Source organism: Pteronotus mesoamericanus, unplaced genomic scaffold, assembly GCF_021234165.1.
Source record: "Pteronotus mesoamericanus isolate MK-2021 breed Mesoamerican mustached bat unplaced genomic scaffold, CSHL_Meso_final contig_130, whole genome shotgun sequence".
Lineage (NCBI taxonomy): Eukaryota > Metazoa > Chordata > Mammalia > Chiroptera > Mormoopidae > Pteronotus > Pteronotus mesoamericanus.
Genome location: NW_026555060.1, coordinates 12,869,920 through 12,887,329, shown reverse-complemented (window position 1 = coordinate 12,887,329; position 17,410 = coordinate 12,869,920). Strand labels below are relative to the sequence as shown.

The 17,410-nt window shown below is 39.3% G+C and overlaps 1 protein-coding gene across 1 annotated transcript in view; it reads left to right on the top strand.

Moving 5' to 3' along the window:
- Positions 1–16,473: 16,473 nt before the first annotated feature.
- Positions 16,474–17,410, top strand: part of ODAD2 (outer dynein arm docking complex subunit 2) — a 171,504-nt gene continuing 170,567 nt past the window's right edge. The window contains exon 1 of the mRNA XM_054590234.1: positions 16,474–16,697. Coding sequence (XP_054446209.1) covers positions 16,474–16,697 — 224 coding nt within the window. The remainder of the gene's footprint in view (positions 16,698–17,410) is intronic.

Below are 17,410 nucleotides of genomic sequence, written 5' to 3'. Positions count from 1 at the left end.
GAATGTTTATTAGTAAGTTGCTTTGGAAAATTCTGAGAAAAATAATTTCTAAATCCTGCTGATTCTTAACTCTTTGAGGCCTAAGCAATTTTATTTCTTAAAATATAGATTTGGCTTTTAAGACAATTTATACATTCCCCCACTAAATGCTTATCCAACTTGACTTTGTGGAGCCCTGAATGTTCCTGGTATAAATGCAATATATAAATACTCTGAAATCAAAGCAGTTTTAAAAAGTCTTCCATGGTATATGATTTTATATGATACGTCTTCTACCGCTAAGGAAAGCATTCACACAGGAGGATAAAAATAGTTGTATAATTTTTAACCTTATTTCAGTATGCAAATTCAACCTCTTCCTTTCACATTATAAAGACCTGTAAAAAAATCAATAGCTACAGTCTATGTTTTATAATTGTTACAAAATGTCTTTCCCAGTAAATTTACAAAAAGTTCATAGCACAAAAGAATTGACTGAATAAGCCAAGTATAATTTAAGTAAGAAACAGAGATTTAAATAGTAATTTGAAATAACAGACTTTTTTCAAAATCGTTAAGTATAAATTAGTAAAACTTCAAATTTCAAAAATGCTATAATCTCCCTCCAACAATAGTTGCTAAATATAAATGCCCTACATAAATAATGAAGATGAAACCATCTGGTGAAAACTAGTTACATTTAGGGACTTGAAATTACAAAAAAACTTAAAGTTCCCGAAAATAAGTATTTCTCTAGCAAAGCATTAGAAATCTGACTAGAAATAGTGCCCTAATTATGACTGTTTGTACATGAATCTCCAACATTTTTTTCAAGAGATCGAGGATGCAATTAGATTTAGTTTTTTCAGCAATAAAATATACAATTACTACTTATTGTTAGGCTCTTTTGCCTCAGTTCAAATACCCCCACATTTCAAGTAAAACTCACTTTAGGTAGTGACCAGAAACAGGAAAAGAAAAAAGTAGTCACAATGAGCACTATAATATTCATGGTATAGAACTTGAGAAGACTAGCAAAGAGCTATCACAATGTGCACTGTTCAGAATAATTATACAATGCATATCTTTGCCCCAAGAACAATACTACAAATCACAGTGAAACTGTAGAACAGTGAAGACAAGAGATCTTTAAAGGAGACACATTACCTTTCAAAGGAAAAACAAACTGATAACTTATTTTTAAAAAATATTTTACTTATTTATTTTTAGAGAGAAGGGATGGGAGGGAGAAAGAGAAGGAGAGAAACATCAGTGTAAGAGAGAAACATTGATTGGTTACATCTTGTACACACCCGGACTTGGGATCGAACCCGCAATCAAGGCACGTGCCCTGACTGGGAATCAAACTGGTGACTGTTTAATCTATTCTTAGAAAAAAATTTTTTCCTGCATGGAGTAAGCATGATTCTCAGGTTATTAAAAACTAAGGGGAGCCTTGACTGGTGTGTCTCAGTGAGTTGGTCATTGTCTAGCAAACTGGAAGGCTGGCAGTTTGATTCCTGGTTGGGGCACATGCCTGGACTGCAGGCTGGGTCCCTGGATGGGAGCATGCAAGGGGCAACAGACCATGTTTCTCTCACACATCGTAAATCCATGTTTCTCTTCCTCTCTTTCTCCCTCCCTTATCCCTCTCTAAAAATAAATAAATAACATCTAAAAAAAAAAACTGAGGGGAGTTTGCCATTAGCTAACCTTCACTAAAGGAGAATCTAAAGATATATGCCTGACCTGTGGACATGGACAACGATGTGATGAAGGCCTGCGAGAATTGGGAGGCAGGGGCTGGGTGGAGGTGGGAAAAAGGGGGAAAGTGTAATAGTGAAAACAATAAAAAGTAAAGAAAAAAAAAGAGTGTACTAGAGATAGGAGGAAAGTGATCACATATGCAATGTCTGAGATACAAATGAAATGAAGACTTCCAGTAACAGCCTGATTGAGTAACAGCATTTACATTTAGGCTCCTGCCTGAAACACCACCACCAAGAAAATGAAGGGGTAGGAGAGAAGGCTTAAAAAGGGGTGGGAGGAACCTTTTCCTCTCCATTGTAGTGATCATTCCATGTAAGTAGAAACATCACATTGCACATTTTAAATATATGCTGTTTATTGTATGTTATTCATACTTCAATAACTCTACAGTATTTTAAAAAGAAATGGAGAGCAGCCCTGGTCAGTGTGGCTCAGTTGGCTGGAGCATCGTCCCATAGACTGAAAGGTCCTGGTTTGGATTCCCAGTCAGGGCACATGACCAGGTTGCAGGATCAATCCCCGTGGGGGAGAGTACGAGAAGGCAACCAATGTATGTTTCTCTCTCTCTCTCTCTCTCTCTTTCTCTCTTCCTCTCCCTCTAGAAGCAGTGAAAAAATGTTCTTGGATGAGGATTTAAAAAAAAAAGAAATGGAGATCAGAGGAATGCTAAATGTATGGATAAATATAAACAATATAAAATGATGAATGTAAAAAACAGCAACATTAACATTTTAAGAAAAGAATTGACATGCATGATCATAATAGCATATTATTCCAGAAGGAAATAATAATTCTGATGGGGATGAGGGTAAAGTTCAGGAAATGGGTAAAAGGACTGATTCACTTGAGACTTCGCTAAGTTAATTATGCACATTATTTTGGGGTAAACAGAAAGAATAGTATGAGAGTGTATTCTCATACTATTAACACTTCTAAACACTATTGGATATAATAGAATTAGAAAAAAATAATTAATCAGTCCAATATAGAAGGCAAAGAGAGAAAAGTAATCATAGAAAATTTTGGACAAATAGAAAGCACAAAATAAGATGATGCGTAATGTAAATAAATTAAATGCCTTCATCAAATACAAAGACTGTCAGACTTATTTAAAAAAAAAATCAGCTCTCTCCTGTTACAATTAACATATCTAAAATATGTTTCCAAAATAGTTGAAAGTAAGAGGATGGAAAAAGTTATATATCTTTATATGCCAGGAAAACATCAAATAAAAAGCTGGTGTACCTCTATTAAAATCAAACAAAATATACTTTAAGGCAAAAATCATTACTAGAAAAAACCAGGGTTGTTTTATTATATGAAAAGGGTCAAATCCTAAGAAAATACAACAAATTTAAATTGCTATGTACCTATTAAGATAGCTTCAAAATCTAAAAAGCAAAAGTGTTCTCTATGATTAATTTCGGCCAATGAGACCTAAGTAGAATTGTGGTGGAGCAATTTCCTTACATAAAAGCCAGCGTGTGACCTTTGGCTCTTTTGTTCATGCTTTCCTCCTTCCTGTTGGCTGGACATGGTTCGACCATGGAAATGAGGGCCCGGCACAGTGGAGGGACCTGGATCCCTCTGGACTTTGCAGAGTGGAACCCGTGGGGCGGACGGCTCACTCCAGACTGCTGTAATAAAGTTCTGCCCACTGTAAGCCACTGTTTTTGGAGTCTCTTTCTATCACCAGAAACCTAATCCTGACTACAGATTGAGTTTACAGAAGCTAAGGAAGTAGAATCTTTTCAAAGGAGGGGGAAACCCGTCATGGCTTTCCTAATCCCAAAGTGTTCCTGTGATGTTATTATAACACTTAGGTAATCAAAATGAGAGAAGAAAAAATAGTTTCCTCATATGACAACTGCAATATGTTGCATATGGTTTTTAAATCTATGCTTCTGTCTCTTACTCTCTGCTGATTTGCCAGTTAGGAAGGAAATAGAAGATTAATTTGGTTCATTTAGACTTCTTTTTCTTTTTTTGACTTCAAACACTTAATACCCATGGAAATTGCTACAAGGTCCATTTGTGCTTTACATCTTCTATGGAAATTTAATTGATTAAATGGAATATTCCTCAGAGGTGCACAGATTCTAATTTCTGTTCTATAATATCTGACTACAATCTGCTACTATTGTTGTTTTTCAATCCAGTGACAAGACCCAGAGAGGAATTGCTCAAGCACAAACGCTTGCCAGGAAATACTATAGGAAAAAGAAAATTAAACATAAAGTCAAAGGAGGATTTCAATGTGGATAACCAAAGCCTGCAACCTTGCTAAATGCTCTTCATGACCCAAACCCTGAAAGCTAGTAGATTCTGGCACATTTTGATTGGTTCAGATCCACATGGGAGTGCATCAGAGGGAGTGGCCTAAGTCCTCGAAGAGCACAGCAGCTTGGGGAGCTCTATCAGTGAACTGAAAAAGGGGTTTCCCAACTTGGGAACCCATGAACTCTTCCCAAAGGGCATGTGGGCATAGATGGTTTATAGGAAATCAACTTCTAGATTCTACATTCTTTCTAAAATTTATATATCTGAAAATGTTCCTATGTGCAAAACATCATCCTGTGTTTTTCCTCTTACCTCCCTCTTTACAATCATCCTTCTCCCACTTTACAAGACTTTGAGATATATTCCAGTCAATGAAATCATCTCATCATTGAATCTGATTTTCTTACAAATATAAATCACACTGAATGGTAAAACTGATTTTCATTGCAAAAAATTGTGTCCATCATTTCATTATTAGAAAAGGATAATTTGGTTTTTATCTATTTAATGTACAAAGTTGAAGTGCAAAATACTACTAGTCACCCAAAGAATGCTTCTATTCTCAAACTAAGTAATATCCTCCCTTAGTCATGTTCTCATTTGGTAAAGACACATGATTTACTAGGCATCTGGAAACTATTCTTTTAAGACGTCTTCACTGCTTCCTTTGGTGTTATTGGGAGACATCACCCGGATATTATTAATCCTCAGTTTGTTTTTCCAAAATATCAAGTCTCACATTAAATCTGTAATTCTCCATGAGGATTTCTGGAGTAATCACTTGTTGGCCAGACTACACATTTTCTATATCAAATAACTTTTTCAACATTCCAGTGTAGTTTGCTCTGCGTTTCTACTTTTTAAAATCCAAAACAGGTACAAAGTGCTACTTGATGTAAAATAGGGTTAAACATTTTTTAGACTGTTCTCTATTCTTAGTTATACAAAAGAAAGCACTTATAATAAGAAATATTTTGAATAAAATAATTTATAAAAATATTTAGAGTATGCCCTGGCTGGTTGGCTCTGTTGGTTGGTGCATTGTCTACACCAAAATGTTGTGGGTACAATCCCTAATTTTGGCAGAGATGAGAGGCATCCCACTGGTGTTTCTCTCTCTTCCCTCCTCTTTCTCTAAAATCAATAAACATATCCTAGCGTGATGATTAGAAATATCTTTAGAATAATTGCATAAAATTAAAGAAGCAAATCAGAACACTTAACCATTAATTCTGGCCATTTGTCCTAGATATTCTTATTGGAAGATGGAGAATACGATAAGATGGAGAATATATGGAACACCATTACATTCATAATGTAATGGAAGTAAAGGCCAAAATTAGAACACATTTGATGAATGATGAATAACATAATGAAGAGTGCTTTGGTAGACTGAATTATTAATTCCAGTGATTCTTTCACTCTGCTGTGGTGGTGTCATATATCCACAGCCTTGCCATGGCTTCATGGGGTGCAAACTCCACCCTTGCATTCTGGCTTGGCCATGTGACCTGTTTTGGTCAATACGGTGCCAGTTGACATGATTCAGAGACTTGGAACGTCCATGGAAGTGATTCACCATGACACAAAACATGCCACAGATAGACATGGCCCCTGAGTTGGGTTCCAGAAGGAGACATGTGTAGCAGATTCACAGACTAGAACCAAGCCCTGAAAACAGCCGGAAGCAGAGACACTTAGGCCAAAACTGCATCGACCAAATTACAATGGAATCTGCAATCGACCTAAAGTCCCATGAGTGTAAGTGTATGTGTATCATTGAGTTTTGGGTTGATTTGCTATGCAGTATTATTGCAGCAATAGTTAATTGTTACAGAAGCTTTACCTCCTTTAGTGGCCTGTGTCCATCCTGACTAGATTTATTAAAGTCTAGATTATGCTTAGCCAGGCCTACATGATGGAGAATGAGCTTCCTATAACATGGTTGCTCCTGGTTATGATTTTTTTCTTAAAAACCATAGTGATGGGCAACAGCTCTTACAGTTGTCTTTGGTAGTGCTCAGCATATCCATATTTGTAAATAACATGCTTGAACTGCTTCGTGATTTTTTTTTAGAGACTCATTGACCTTTTACTTTGGAAGAAGAAGATATGATTCTGTTACTATCACTTCTGCCCCATGCTACTCACATTCTTCCCCTGTTCCAACACCTGCAAATTCGATTGGAAGGTCTCTTAAATGTCAGTATATGTAGCTTGTTCTTTTGAGGATGGTCAGTTCCAATCGTTTTGCCTAAAAATGTAAGTTAGGTTGCTAGTGTGAGAAACATGGCCAAGGAGAAGGGGCTGAGGGAATTCTCAACATTCAGTGTGCCCGCACTTACTCATTTCCTATGATTTCAAAAAACTGGTTGGTGCCCTAATTTATAAACCTTTCTTTTGGGGACAATGATATGGGGATCCAGCTACTAAGCAGTCTTCCTGTTTTTGGTCCACTCTACCTTCAAAGATGCCTCCAAGTTCTGGGACTTTCCAGGGTCTGTGATTTGTAAGTGCTTTATTTTTATTGGCTTTGATCCCTTGAAGCTTCCTCCTCTCTCTTGAGCCATTTCAGCTCTTCTGCTTTCTATTATCCATATTTTTTTAAATAAGCTGCATCTATTTCATCTTCCCTCCCCTTCTCTTTCCCTATTGTCATTTTAGTGTTTTTTTTTTTAATGTGCCCACGCCCATATTTGACTGGGAGTCTAGTAATGTGGCATGTAGGTTTAGTTAATCATATAGACCACCTTTTAATCACTTTTATAGCTGTTGTTCAAATTGGGAAGAGAATGTACCTCTCTAGTTTCACTATCTTTTTCTTTTAGACAGTACTGAAGCTTATAACGTGCTTGCCCTATTCCTCAAAGAGTTCAATTTGAGATTACAGTCATTTTGATTATTTTCTCACTCAAATTTTCCAGTTAAAAAGCCAATAAACTGCATTAGATGTAAATACAAGATGAAGATCAGAGAAAATACTTTTCTTCCATGAAGTTACTTCAAGTCAAAATGGTTAAGGTTATCTTATGGTTTTACTCTATAATCAAAATTATTTTGTTTTATACATAATAACCTGTTATACTTTGATATTTGACTTATGACCTAATTGTAATGTATGTGTATATATATATATATAAAAAATTTAAATTTACTGAGAAATGTCCTATGTCTATTGTTTTTATACTGTCCTGACTTTTTACTACAGGAAGACAGGCTCATTGTAACACATCAAAATATAAAGAGGTGTATAAATAAACAAATTAATAATTCTTCCCCACCCATTCATTTTTTAAGGTAATGTATATTATTGGTTTGCTGTATAGCTAGTCACAATTTGTACATATACCTAAAAAGTAATATGTTAAAGTTCTTTCACTAATTTAAGACATGGGGAGTTGAGATACAATAAAGAATTTATTCTAGAATGAGGGCCTAGGATGAGATGTAAAATTGTGAAGTCTGTAACTGGAAAGTCAATTTCCTGATTCACCCATATTGAAGTTATAGAAGGGAAATGAGTGGATTTCCAGGGGGGGAGCTTTTTTAGAGAGAACTGTGCTAGCCATCTCTTCTCTGCTCACCTGCCCCCAACCTCATTTCAGAAGGAAGGAAGAAGAGGGCTTTAAGGAAACCAGTTAGCTTAATATGTGTCCTTTGCCTGGTGCAGTTGGAAGTGGGGTAGGACACAGTGGACAGGCCTAGGGGATGAGTGACAGGCTGGGTCTAGCGGCTTTGGCTCTAAAGTACAGGAACGCTTTTAATGTGATGGGATTGGCCTGCACTTTCAGAGTTTGTTGGGTAAATAATGTGTGTGTTCTTCCTGTGGGCCAGATTTAGGCTGTGGGGGTAGGGGAGCAATACACTGGTGGGTTTGGAGGAGGAGGGACGGCAGCTGTAAGACCTCCAAAAACAGTAGATGTACGAACTGCTAGATTCCCAAGACTATAGCCTGAATGGAGAAACTTGTTCTGGGACGGAGTGAAACAATGGAAACGGCAGCAACAGTACAAAGTTTCTGAAGAGCCAAGAGAAACAACCACAAGAGAAAGAGCCAGTTTAGGCTCCATGCAGAGAATACAAAACTACCTTACTGACAGGGCAGATAACCTAGAATTTTCCTTGTCCTGTTCACACTCCTCCTTTCATGTCTTTTCTCACCTGAATGGTTACAGTGAAACTCCAGGTAGGAACTAGCAGAGATAGGCAGAAATAAGAAGCTGACCATGTATTCTACATGTCCCATGGCTGGTACTTTGGCCGATCTGGGATCCCTGCTTTTTGGGATGACCCAGGCCTTTATTTATGAGAGGTCTTGCTCTCTTTAGGATGTGGTTGCTGTGATTTCCAATTCACAGTTCTCACAAGGCATGGAAGTACTAAGAGCTGGACAAGTGAATCCCCAGCCTCTTGGCCCTTGGGTTCTAGGCATCCTTCCTGGTGGTAGCATCTTAACTGTCACAGCGATCATGGTCAGTCAATGACCTGACTAGCACAGTAACTCCTTATTGTTTGGTGGAGTTCACTGGCATGAGGACCACAGAGTAGCCAGGTGGTAGTCACAGCTTCAAGTTTAAGGGAACTCTTACTGTATTTCCTGTTGGAAGCAATTCCCTCATGGGAACTAGAGCTTGTAAATTGGCAGAGCCCAAGGTTGTGGGAGTTGGAAACTCCAATTCCACAAGTGCGTCACTAAGAGTTATGGTGGGAAGGTTCATGCCTTGGTTTGCATACCCATGAATTCTAGCTATTAGGTAAAAATTGTGCTACCTGTCAACTGTGAATTCAGTGCCTATACCAACATGTTGGGGGATGGACACCCAATCCAGTAAGGTGTTGTACCATACTGGCACAGGTGGGACTTTGACACGCCACTCCACTATCCTAATACAATGGCAGCCTCAGGGTAATGGGGGTCATGGTAAGATCAGTGGCACTCACAGTCATAAGCCTATTGCTGCATCTCTGTTGCTCTGAAATGAACCTCTTGTTCCGAGGCAATATATTACCTGAATTGGATAACCCAGTTCTGCCAACAGAGTGCCAGGCACATATTGTTATACAAAAGAGCATTAATTGAATCACTTAATATCTAGGAGGTTAGAATCTAAGGAGATGGAGTCATTTCATTTCCAGACCATTGGCCTTGGTCTGCAGTATGTGTCACTAAGAAATACTTTTGGGCACAGGGAGGCAGTTGAGGCTGGACTTCTTTGATTGTTGGTTTTGTCTGTAAAGGAAGGTAGGACCTGGAGAATTTGGTATTTATCAGACTTCATAACATTTTCTATCATCAGAATTCCTGTTGAAATGTCCCCCCAAATTTTGCCGTTGAGAGGCAATCTTGTACAAAAATGAGATCTAACTACATTATTGTACAATATAAGTGACTATACATTCTCATAAGACTTACGAGGTTTCACATGCCAGAGTCCTTTCCTGACTGAGGTACTGGATACTGAAACCAACCTTGCCTCTTACCTTCTCCTGGTTATGACTTGTAAATTCTTCGTTGGCTGCCTCACACCAGTGGACCCGTGTCTAAAGCAGGTGACTGGGCTCCTGAAACCTGCTGACTTCTCTGTTTACAGAACATAATGTATTCAACTGTGCCCCACCCACCCAGAAAATTCATATGCTGAAATCACAGCACCTCAAAATGCAACCTTATAGGAGATAGAGTCTTATAGAGGTAATCAAGTTAAAATTAGTTACTGGGAGGAAGGGGACCTAATCCAATGTGACTGGTGTCCTTAGAAAAGGAGAATATTTGCACACAGAGATAGGCATATAGGAGAATGTCACACGATTATGAAGATGGCCTTCAGAAAGCCAAGGAGAAAAGCCTGGAAGAGATCCTTCCCTCACATCCTTGGGAATGAACAACCTTGATTTTGGACGTCTAAGCTCCAGAACTGTGAGACAGTAAGTTTCTGTTGTTTAAGTCATCCAGTCTATGGTACCTTGTTATGGCAGCCCTATCAGATGAATACATAGAATCTATGCCTGAACTCTATTATGCACCAGAGGAGCTGGCCTAAGCCAGGGTGGGTGGTACAGAGAGCATATTTAACTGACATAAAGTTGCAGGGATGGGCCAAAAACTTTCAAGTCTTTCCCAGGAGCCCTTGGCAGATTCTCTAAAGTTCCTTTGGAAGAACTGGGTCACATGCCCATGTGCTGGCTGTAGGCAGTGCTGGGAAAGGCCTCTCTGCTCCAGCAAGCTTCTGGGTGCGCTCTCAGTGTTAAAGGCTCTTTACTAAAACACAGCCATTTAGAATCATCATACTTGCTCTACCAACTGTGTACTAGGAAATGTGGGCATTGCCTTTCTGGTGTTTAGCTCAATAAAGAATGTCAGGTAGCAAGCCATCTTTGACCAGGTGATTAATCAGTTTCATTCTTTCCTTGTGTCAGTCACTTTTCTAGACTTGAAAGAGACAGAAAATGTCCCCATTTCTTGGAGCTTAGTAGTGGTAGGAGACAGGCAATAAAACAGACTAGCTGAGATAGGTCCTACTGGGAGCGACTATGTGGCTTTGTTAGTTTGGGCAGTCTACACTCTGTGGGAGGTAGTCTCTTGTGCTGAGAGCTGAAGGCCAATCAAGTTAGTGCCTCAACGAGGCAAGGAAAAATTGGAATAAGCCAGATGGGAATTGTTCAAATTTAAATATTATTACATGCTTTTTTTTTTTTCTTGGAAAAATCTCAGGTTACTAAGTTCAAATTTTGCCATCAGATTAAGTCATGGTATATTCTGACACTTGGAGTGAATTTGGTATGGGCATACTTTGGAGATATTGCAGGTTTGATTCCATATCATCGCAATAAAGCAAGTCATGATCTTTTTGCTGGTGGGGAACCTTGCTTTCAGTTAGTACAACATGCAACATCTGTGAAGCGCGATAAAGCAAGGTACAGTAAAACAAGGTATGCCTGCAAGTGAGGACACAGGTGCTCAGGTGTGGTGAGCCCTGGATTCTTCTAGCTGCAAACCGAACAACAGTCCTGAAATTTATAGTTCTCTAAGCCCAGTGCTACTCACATATTATATAACTGATTAAAATCCACAGGTAAAAATCAAGTCCCCAAAGGAGCTTCCCTGCTTCTAGGACTATTCCAGTCTCCAGTTTTACAGGCTGGACTCTGAGCTTCAGTAGATTGTGACTTGCATCAACTCTACAGGTATGGTGCTGTGGTTGTCTCAGAGCATAACCTATCCATTTTTTGAATTCAGATTATGTATCTATTGGCACATAATCTTCCTTTCTGACTCGTTGCAACTGTAGGCTTTTCCAGAGATAGAGGTCTGATCAGGCAACATGATTCCACTGCAGCAACTTTCAAACTCTCAGAAAAAGAAGAGCGGAACCAAAACAAAGGCCAAATATCTCAATCTCATTTCTTTACGTGTCTGCAGAGAGGCTCAGTTTTTCAGTCAGGACAGTATAATATCCTGACATCTTGTGAAAGCTCTAACATCATTACATACCTGCATCTTGGGCTTTAGGGCAAGAATCCCGTTTTAGTTCCTAAATAGTCTACCAACTTAAATTATCCAGCGCTGGTCCCTAAACACTCACCCTCACCCCTCCCCCTGCCCCCCGCAAGATTGAGGCTCATTTTCTTTTTCCCCCCACTTCCCTCACAGAATTGGAGCTCTTACTGGAGTGTCTACTGATGCGGTCAAGGATTTTCTTATTGGATAAAGGTAAAAAGCACTAAAAACCATGGAGAAATGTTTTCATTCCGTCCAATTCTCTGAAATAAACTGCTCAAGAGCAGCATCTGCTTTTCCAGTGAGTTTTAGAATGTTCTACCACATTTGCTTTTGGAAAAAAACATTTAAGCCTCAAATATCCTGTGAGAGGCCCTATGCTAGTTTTGAGAACTCAGTTGTAACTTAGGTAGAACACCTGTCTGGAAGCCTGTAGCAAAACACAAAACGGCGTTTCTAACGCCTATTTTCTCTTTCTTTCTGTTGTATTAAGTTGCTGCGAACACCCCTAACTGCGGGTGACCTTAATTAAGGTACACATAATCCACAGGGTGAAGCGAGGCGGAGCGAGTTCATGGGAAAGGAGGCGGAAAAACAGTGTTTCCAGGGAGGTGACCAAAACGGAGCAGCGGGGTGCAGCCCTGAGCGGGCAGGGCGTCCCGGGACTTGTGGCGGCGGCGAGGCGGGGCAGGAGCGCGGGGTGGGGGCGCAGGCTCAGCTCCGCGGTGCGGCGGGGGCTCCGACCCTTCTTCTGCCCGGCCGCGACGCTCTGCGCGCACGCGGGGTGCCGGCCGTTTAGCTCGCTCCTAGCAACCGGCGGGCGCGCACTAGTGGGCCGCCGTGGAGCCGGGCGCTGCAGGTGAGTGCCCGGCGCGGGCGCAGGGTAGCCTTCTGAAGCCCGCCCCTCCCGGGGGCCGGGACTGCGGCCTGCGCTCGGCCAGCGCGGCGTCTTTGCAGCCCTCCGCGTGGTTCGAGGAAGGGGGCCTCTCCCGGACCCCGCTTCAGTCCCTCTGGCCCTCTTTCAGTTCTCTCCTCGGCTGGAGAGCCGCCCCGCTCCCCTGCTCGCACTACCCCCATCCAGCCCCGGCCTCCTCGCAGACCCCTGCTTTTCCCCGGACCTGGGGGTTTTCTACTTCTTCGCCCCGCGCCCCCAGCTCTTTATCTGCTCTACCTCTCTGGCCGTATCCCTGCCTCTCTTGCCCCCTTCGCCTTTCTCCTCGCGCTTTGCAGTTTTGCCTCCTCCTCCTCTGTACATTGTCTTCGCTGCCTGCCCCTTCCCGCTTTTCCTCATACCCCTCACCCTTGGACCTCTTTACTCCAACTCGGACGCTTTTCGTGTCAGTTCTGAAATTTTAGTTTTTCTGCAGGTCTCATTGAGGAGCGTTATCATTCTCAGAATGCCGGTGACTCCTAATCCATGGTACCAGCCACATTTCTAGATCTCAGAACGGATGCTCACATTCCCGTAGCCTCATAAGGAATTCAGTTTTGCAGAAATTATACATGAGTGGGTTTCATTTTATTACAGTAACTGGAAGCTTGTAACTGACCATTAGGGAAACAGATTCTATTATACTTATTAGGTTAGTAGAGAAAATAAGTGCCAAGTGATTCTCCATTTATGGAAACACACACATGCACAGAAACTTTTGTCCTAATTTTGGTTGTTAAATATCTTTAACATCTTACTGTAATTCAAAGATATGTACTATGTGTTCACATGCCTTCGTATGCTTTTGGCTTAAGCAACAAACCATGTTGCTTAGGTCAAAAGAACGCATGGACTAGCAATGGATAGTAGTAACTGGGGAGCATCTTCTCTTGGTAAAAAGTGTTCGTTTTTGTTTTTTTTCTCCTGAGTCATACTGGCCATTTTGAACACCACTGGAATTAGTTGAATGAACACTGTAGTTTTCATTTTCTTGTTAAATTAAGCCATCAGGAATTTCTAATAAGATGAAAAACCACCGCATTACCCTGTTTTCATTTAAAAACTCAGGCCTGCAAAACACTTATACCTTTTTAATATTTTTAAGGTCTCATACATCATCTCCTCTTCTTTGGGATGCTCATAGAACCCCTGAGATTTTCTTAGGCCTTTGCTGAGCAATTTTGTTGAATCAAGCCTGTCCATTGCTGCAGCTCCTGATTTGCTAGACTGAGAAAAACAATTTTAAAGAGATTCAAGTATGTTACACTTAAATTTCTATAAAAAATTTATCATGATGAAAAGAAGAACTTTTTGCATTTATTAGCTTTTTAAGTGTCTTCCAGGGAGTGGCTATATGGTATGTTGCCTTTCACAGTTTTCTTTTTTTTTTCCTTTCAGATTTTTAAAAAATTGTTTGATTGCAGTTGTCCCCACTTTTCCCCCATTACGCTCCTCTGCCCTCCCCACCTACAACATTCAATCCTCTCCCTCCCTTTGTTTTTGTTCATGGGTCCTTTATACATGTTCCTTGACTTGACCCTTCCCCTTCTTTCTCTGTTATCCTTCTCCCCCATCCCCTCTGGTTACTGTCAGTTTGTTCTTTATTTCAATGTCTCTGGTTCTGTTTTGCTCACTTGTTTGTTTTGTCGATTAGGTTCCACTTACAGGCGAGATCACATGGTATTTGTCTTTCGCTGCCTGGCTTATTTCACTTAGCATTATGTTCTCCAGTTCCATCCATGCTGTTGTGAAGGGTAGGAGCTCCTTCTTTCTTTCTGCTGTGCAGTATTCCATTGTATCAATGTACCACAGTTTTTTGATTCACTCATTTATGCAATCTATGTAATTTCACAGTTTTCTTGAAAAAGATAAAAGAAGGAAATGCTGCACACACTGTAGCTTTATAAGATCACCAAAACAAGTGTTATGCTTAACATTAAAAACAAACAGAACTGTCCACCTGAGTCTTTCTGTATAAGATGAAGCTACTGAGTATTTGCACTTATTCTTAGTTTGCACTAATTCTCACAATACTGGGAAACTTAAGAGTGTCACACATTCACATCAGTTCATGTCCTTGTGTTTGGCACCTTCCAGTAGAAACAACACTCTGGAGTACTAAAGCAAATGCACAAAACAAATTCATACCTTAGCGATGTACATTTTATTTTACTAGCACTTTCATAGATACATGTACATAAGCACATGTCTCAACCCTATCTGATACAATACTCAGTTTTTATAGCAGATATATTATAGTGCCTGCTTTGCTATTCAGTAAACAAAATTATAGACAGTAATCCTACATGTGTGCATAGTTTTAAATAATGATAGTACCCTAACTGTAAAATAAAGGAAAATTAAAAGAAAAATAATTGTACTAAAGTATCAGCATGAATAAATAATGAAGTAGTCAGATGGTCTAGCCTTACATAGAATTACTGCCAATGTATTAGCTCTAAGTGAAACTGAAGCAGACATATCATTGAAACTTAAATTGTGTGACTAGTGGAGCCGTCAATGGTGTGACTTTCCAAAATGCTGAGCTCTTGGTAAAGGTCCATATAACACAAAGTATGTACAGCCTTCCTCTGATTTATTTGGTAGTTGCAATCCTGGAAAATCCAGTGTTTATTAAAACTGTGAAAAAATACTTTGTGATTATTTGTAAAGTGGAGTACTTATCTGAAGTTTTTCATCTGCCTGATACCTGGAGATTGCAGCAGAATTCTTCCATGCGGGGGACTGTTTTGGACATTGCAGGACATCTGGACCCTCATCACTAAATGCCAGTGATGTTCTCATTCTCTCCTTTTGATGATGAACTGTCTGTACAATATATCTGTACTGCTACTCAGAAGGTGATACCACCCCATGAGAACCACTGATATAAACATCCCTGTTGCTGAATTGCAAAGTAAAATCCCCCAGTTATTTCTGTAGAATCTTGCTACGTCTATGCTTTTACAGTAATAATGAGGGGAACACTAATTATATTCTATGTTTAACTTTATAACCATTCTAATATTCTGGAAGATTCTAATTATCCATGTTATTACAAATGAATAAACAGGCAAGTATAATTTATCTAAAGAAAGTAACGAATATCTATTATGAATCAATGTTGGAACTTGTTTTCTAACTTGGTTCTTATTTAGTGTTTCAGAGAATGATATCTTTTTAAAAAATATTCTTTTAAAGACAAAGTTAGCCAGAGTGATATTTATTTAATTTTAATTTCTGTTTTAAATTTTAATGCTAGACTGTTTTGGTAACTGATTTTGATAAATAGCCTAACAAAGATTTTCTTCTGTTCTTACATTTCTCACATTTGCTCCTAAGAAAGTTATAAATTGCAATAAAATATGGGCAGAGAGTAGAGTATTTGGATTGCTCAAATGTCCTGGATGATAGGATCAGTATGTGGTATACCTATTTTTAGAGAAAATTAAAATTATATTTCACAATAATGTTCTTATTCTATTTCTTATTAATTCCTAAGGGACTTGGGGAACTCTCAGAGCTTCCAGAATCATGTTCATCAGTCATCTTTGCGCTGATGCCGATGTGATGACGATAAGAAAGGATAACAAAATTAATAACATCACTTTAAACAATGTGTGGCCCAGCTCAAAAGAGCATTGCTCATTTTACCTTCGTCCCCAGCAGAGCTGCAAATCAAAGGCCAATTCTTTTTTCCACTCAGGAGTTTTCTGTTTCCATCTGGGCCCTGGGGAAATGAGGAAGAAGTATTCATTTCAGGGCAGACAGAAATTGGAAAATCCTTAAGTCCAAAGTTTTACTCAGAGCTGGATTAGTGAATATTAACTATTTTATTGAATTGAGCAATTAGATAATTAAAAAAAATCAACCTCTAAGATGAATAAACAGAATGTGGGTTGGGCAGAACTAGTTTAAGATCTTGAAAGTAAAAAATTTCCAGTGAAAAGGTAGATGCTGTCTCTCTTCTCTGATATAGGGTGTGCTAAACTCAACGCTGAGTATTGTTGGACCCATGGGTGTGGCACTGACAAGATCAGCGCAGTGGACTGCCGCTGGATATGGAACGAGAACCCTGGAAATTACCCCTCTCAATGAAGCAATATTGAAAGAAATTATTATATTTGTGGAGAATTTCATCTATAAACACCCCCAAGAGGCAAAATATGTTTTTGTAGAACCACTTGAATGGAAGACCGATTTGGACCCCTCAGCGTTTGAATCGGGTTATGTTGTCAGGTAAGTCAGCTAATTGCTTCTGGAATTGAATTATCTTCATTGTACATATTTTTATGGATTGATTGTGGATTTTGGGCAAGTCATTTAACATCTATGAATCTCAGAGGATTGAAAGTGGAAGGTAGGGGGTGGGTAGGGCAGGGGAGAGTAATGGGGGGAAAATGGGGACAACTGTAATTGAACAATAAAAAAAAAACCAAACCTGTGAATCTCAGAAATCTTCTAACCCTGGAATTGCAAACCGGAGGTGCTCGGGTGAAATCTAGGATGTTTTGTTTGACCAACACACTAATTTTCAATTTCAATTTGAACTTCTTTTGCTAGGGGATGCATTCTCCAGGTCCTGCTGCCAGCATTAGCTGTCGTTTGCTGTCTGGCCCTTCCTCTCATCTGTGTTGCCTACCAGACGCCAGTAGGCATTGCTTTTGTAACTTCTGATGTAGACATACCTTCTGGCATTTAGATCTATCAGTTTCTGAGGTGACAGAGGGAGAATGGCAAATTTTGCTCAATACAAGGGAGGGACTTGTTAACAAGAAATATTATCTTCAAATGAGAACTTTAAAAATCTGAGTGTAAAAAAAGAAAATTCTACTTCCATTTTACCTCATAAGCCATCAATTTATTGCTTTTGAACAGAGCCAAATTATAAATTTTATATAAATTTAAATAAATGTTATATATTATATAAATATAAATTATAATTATCTATT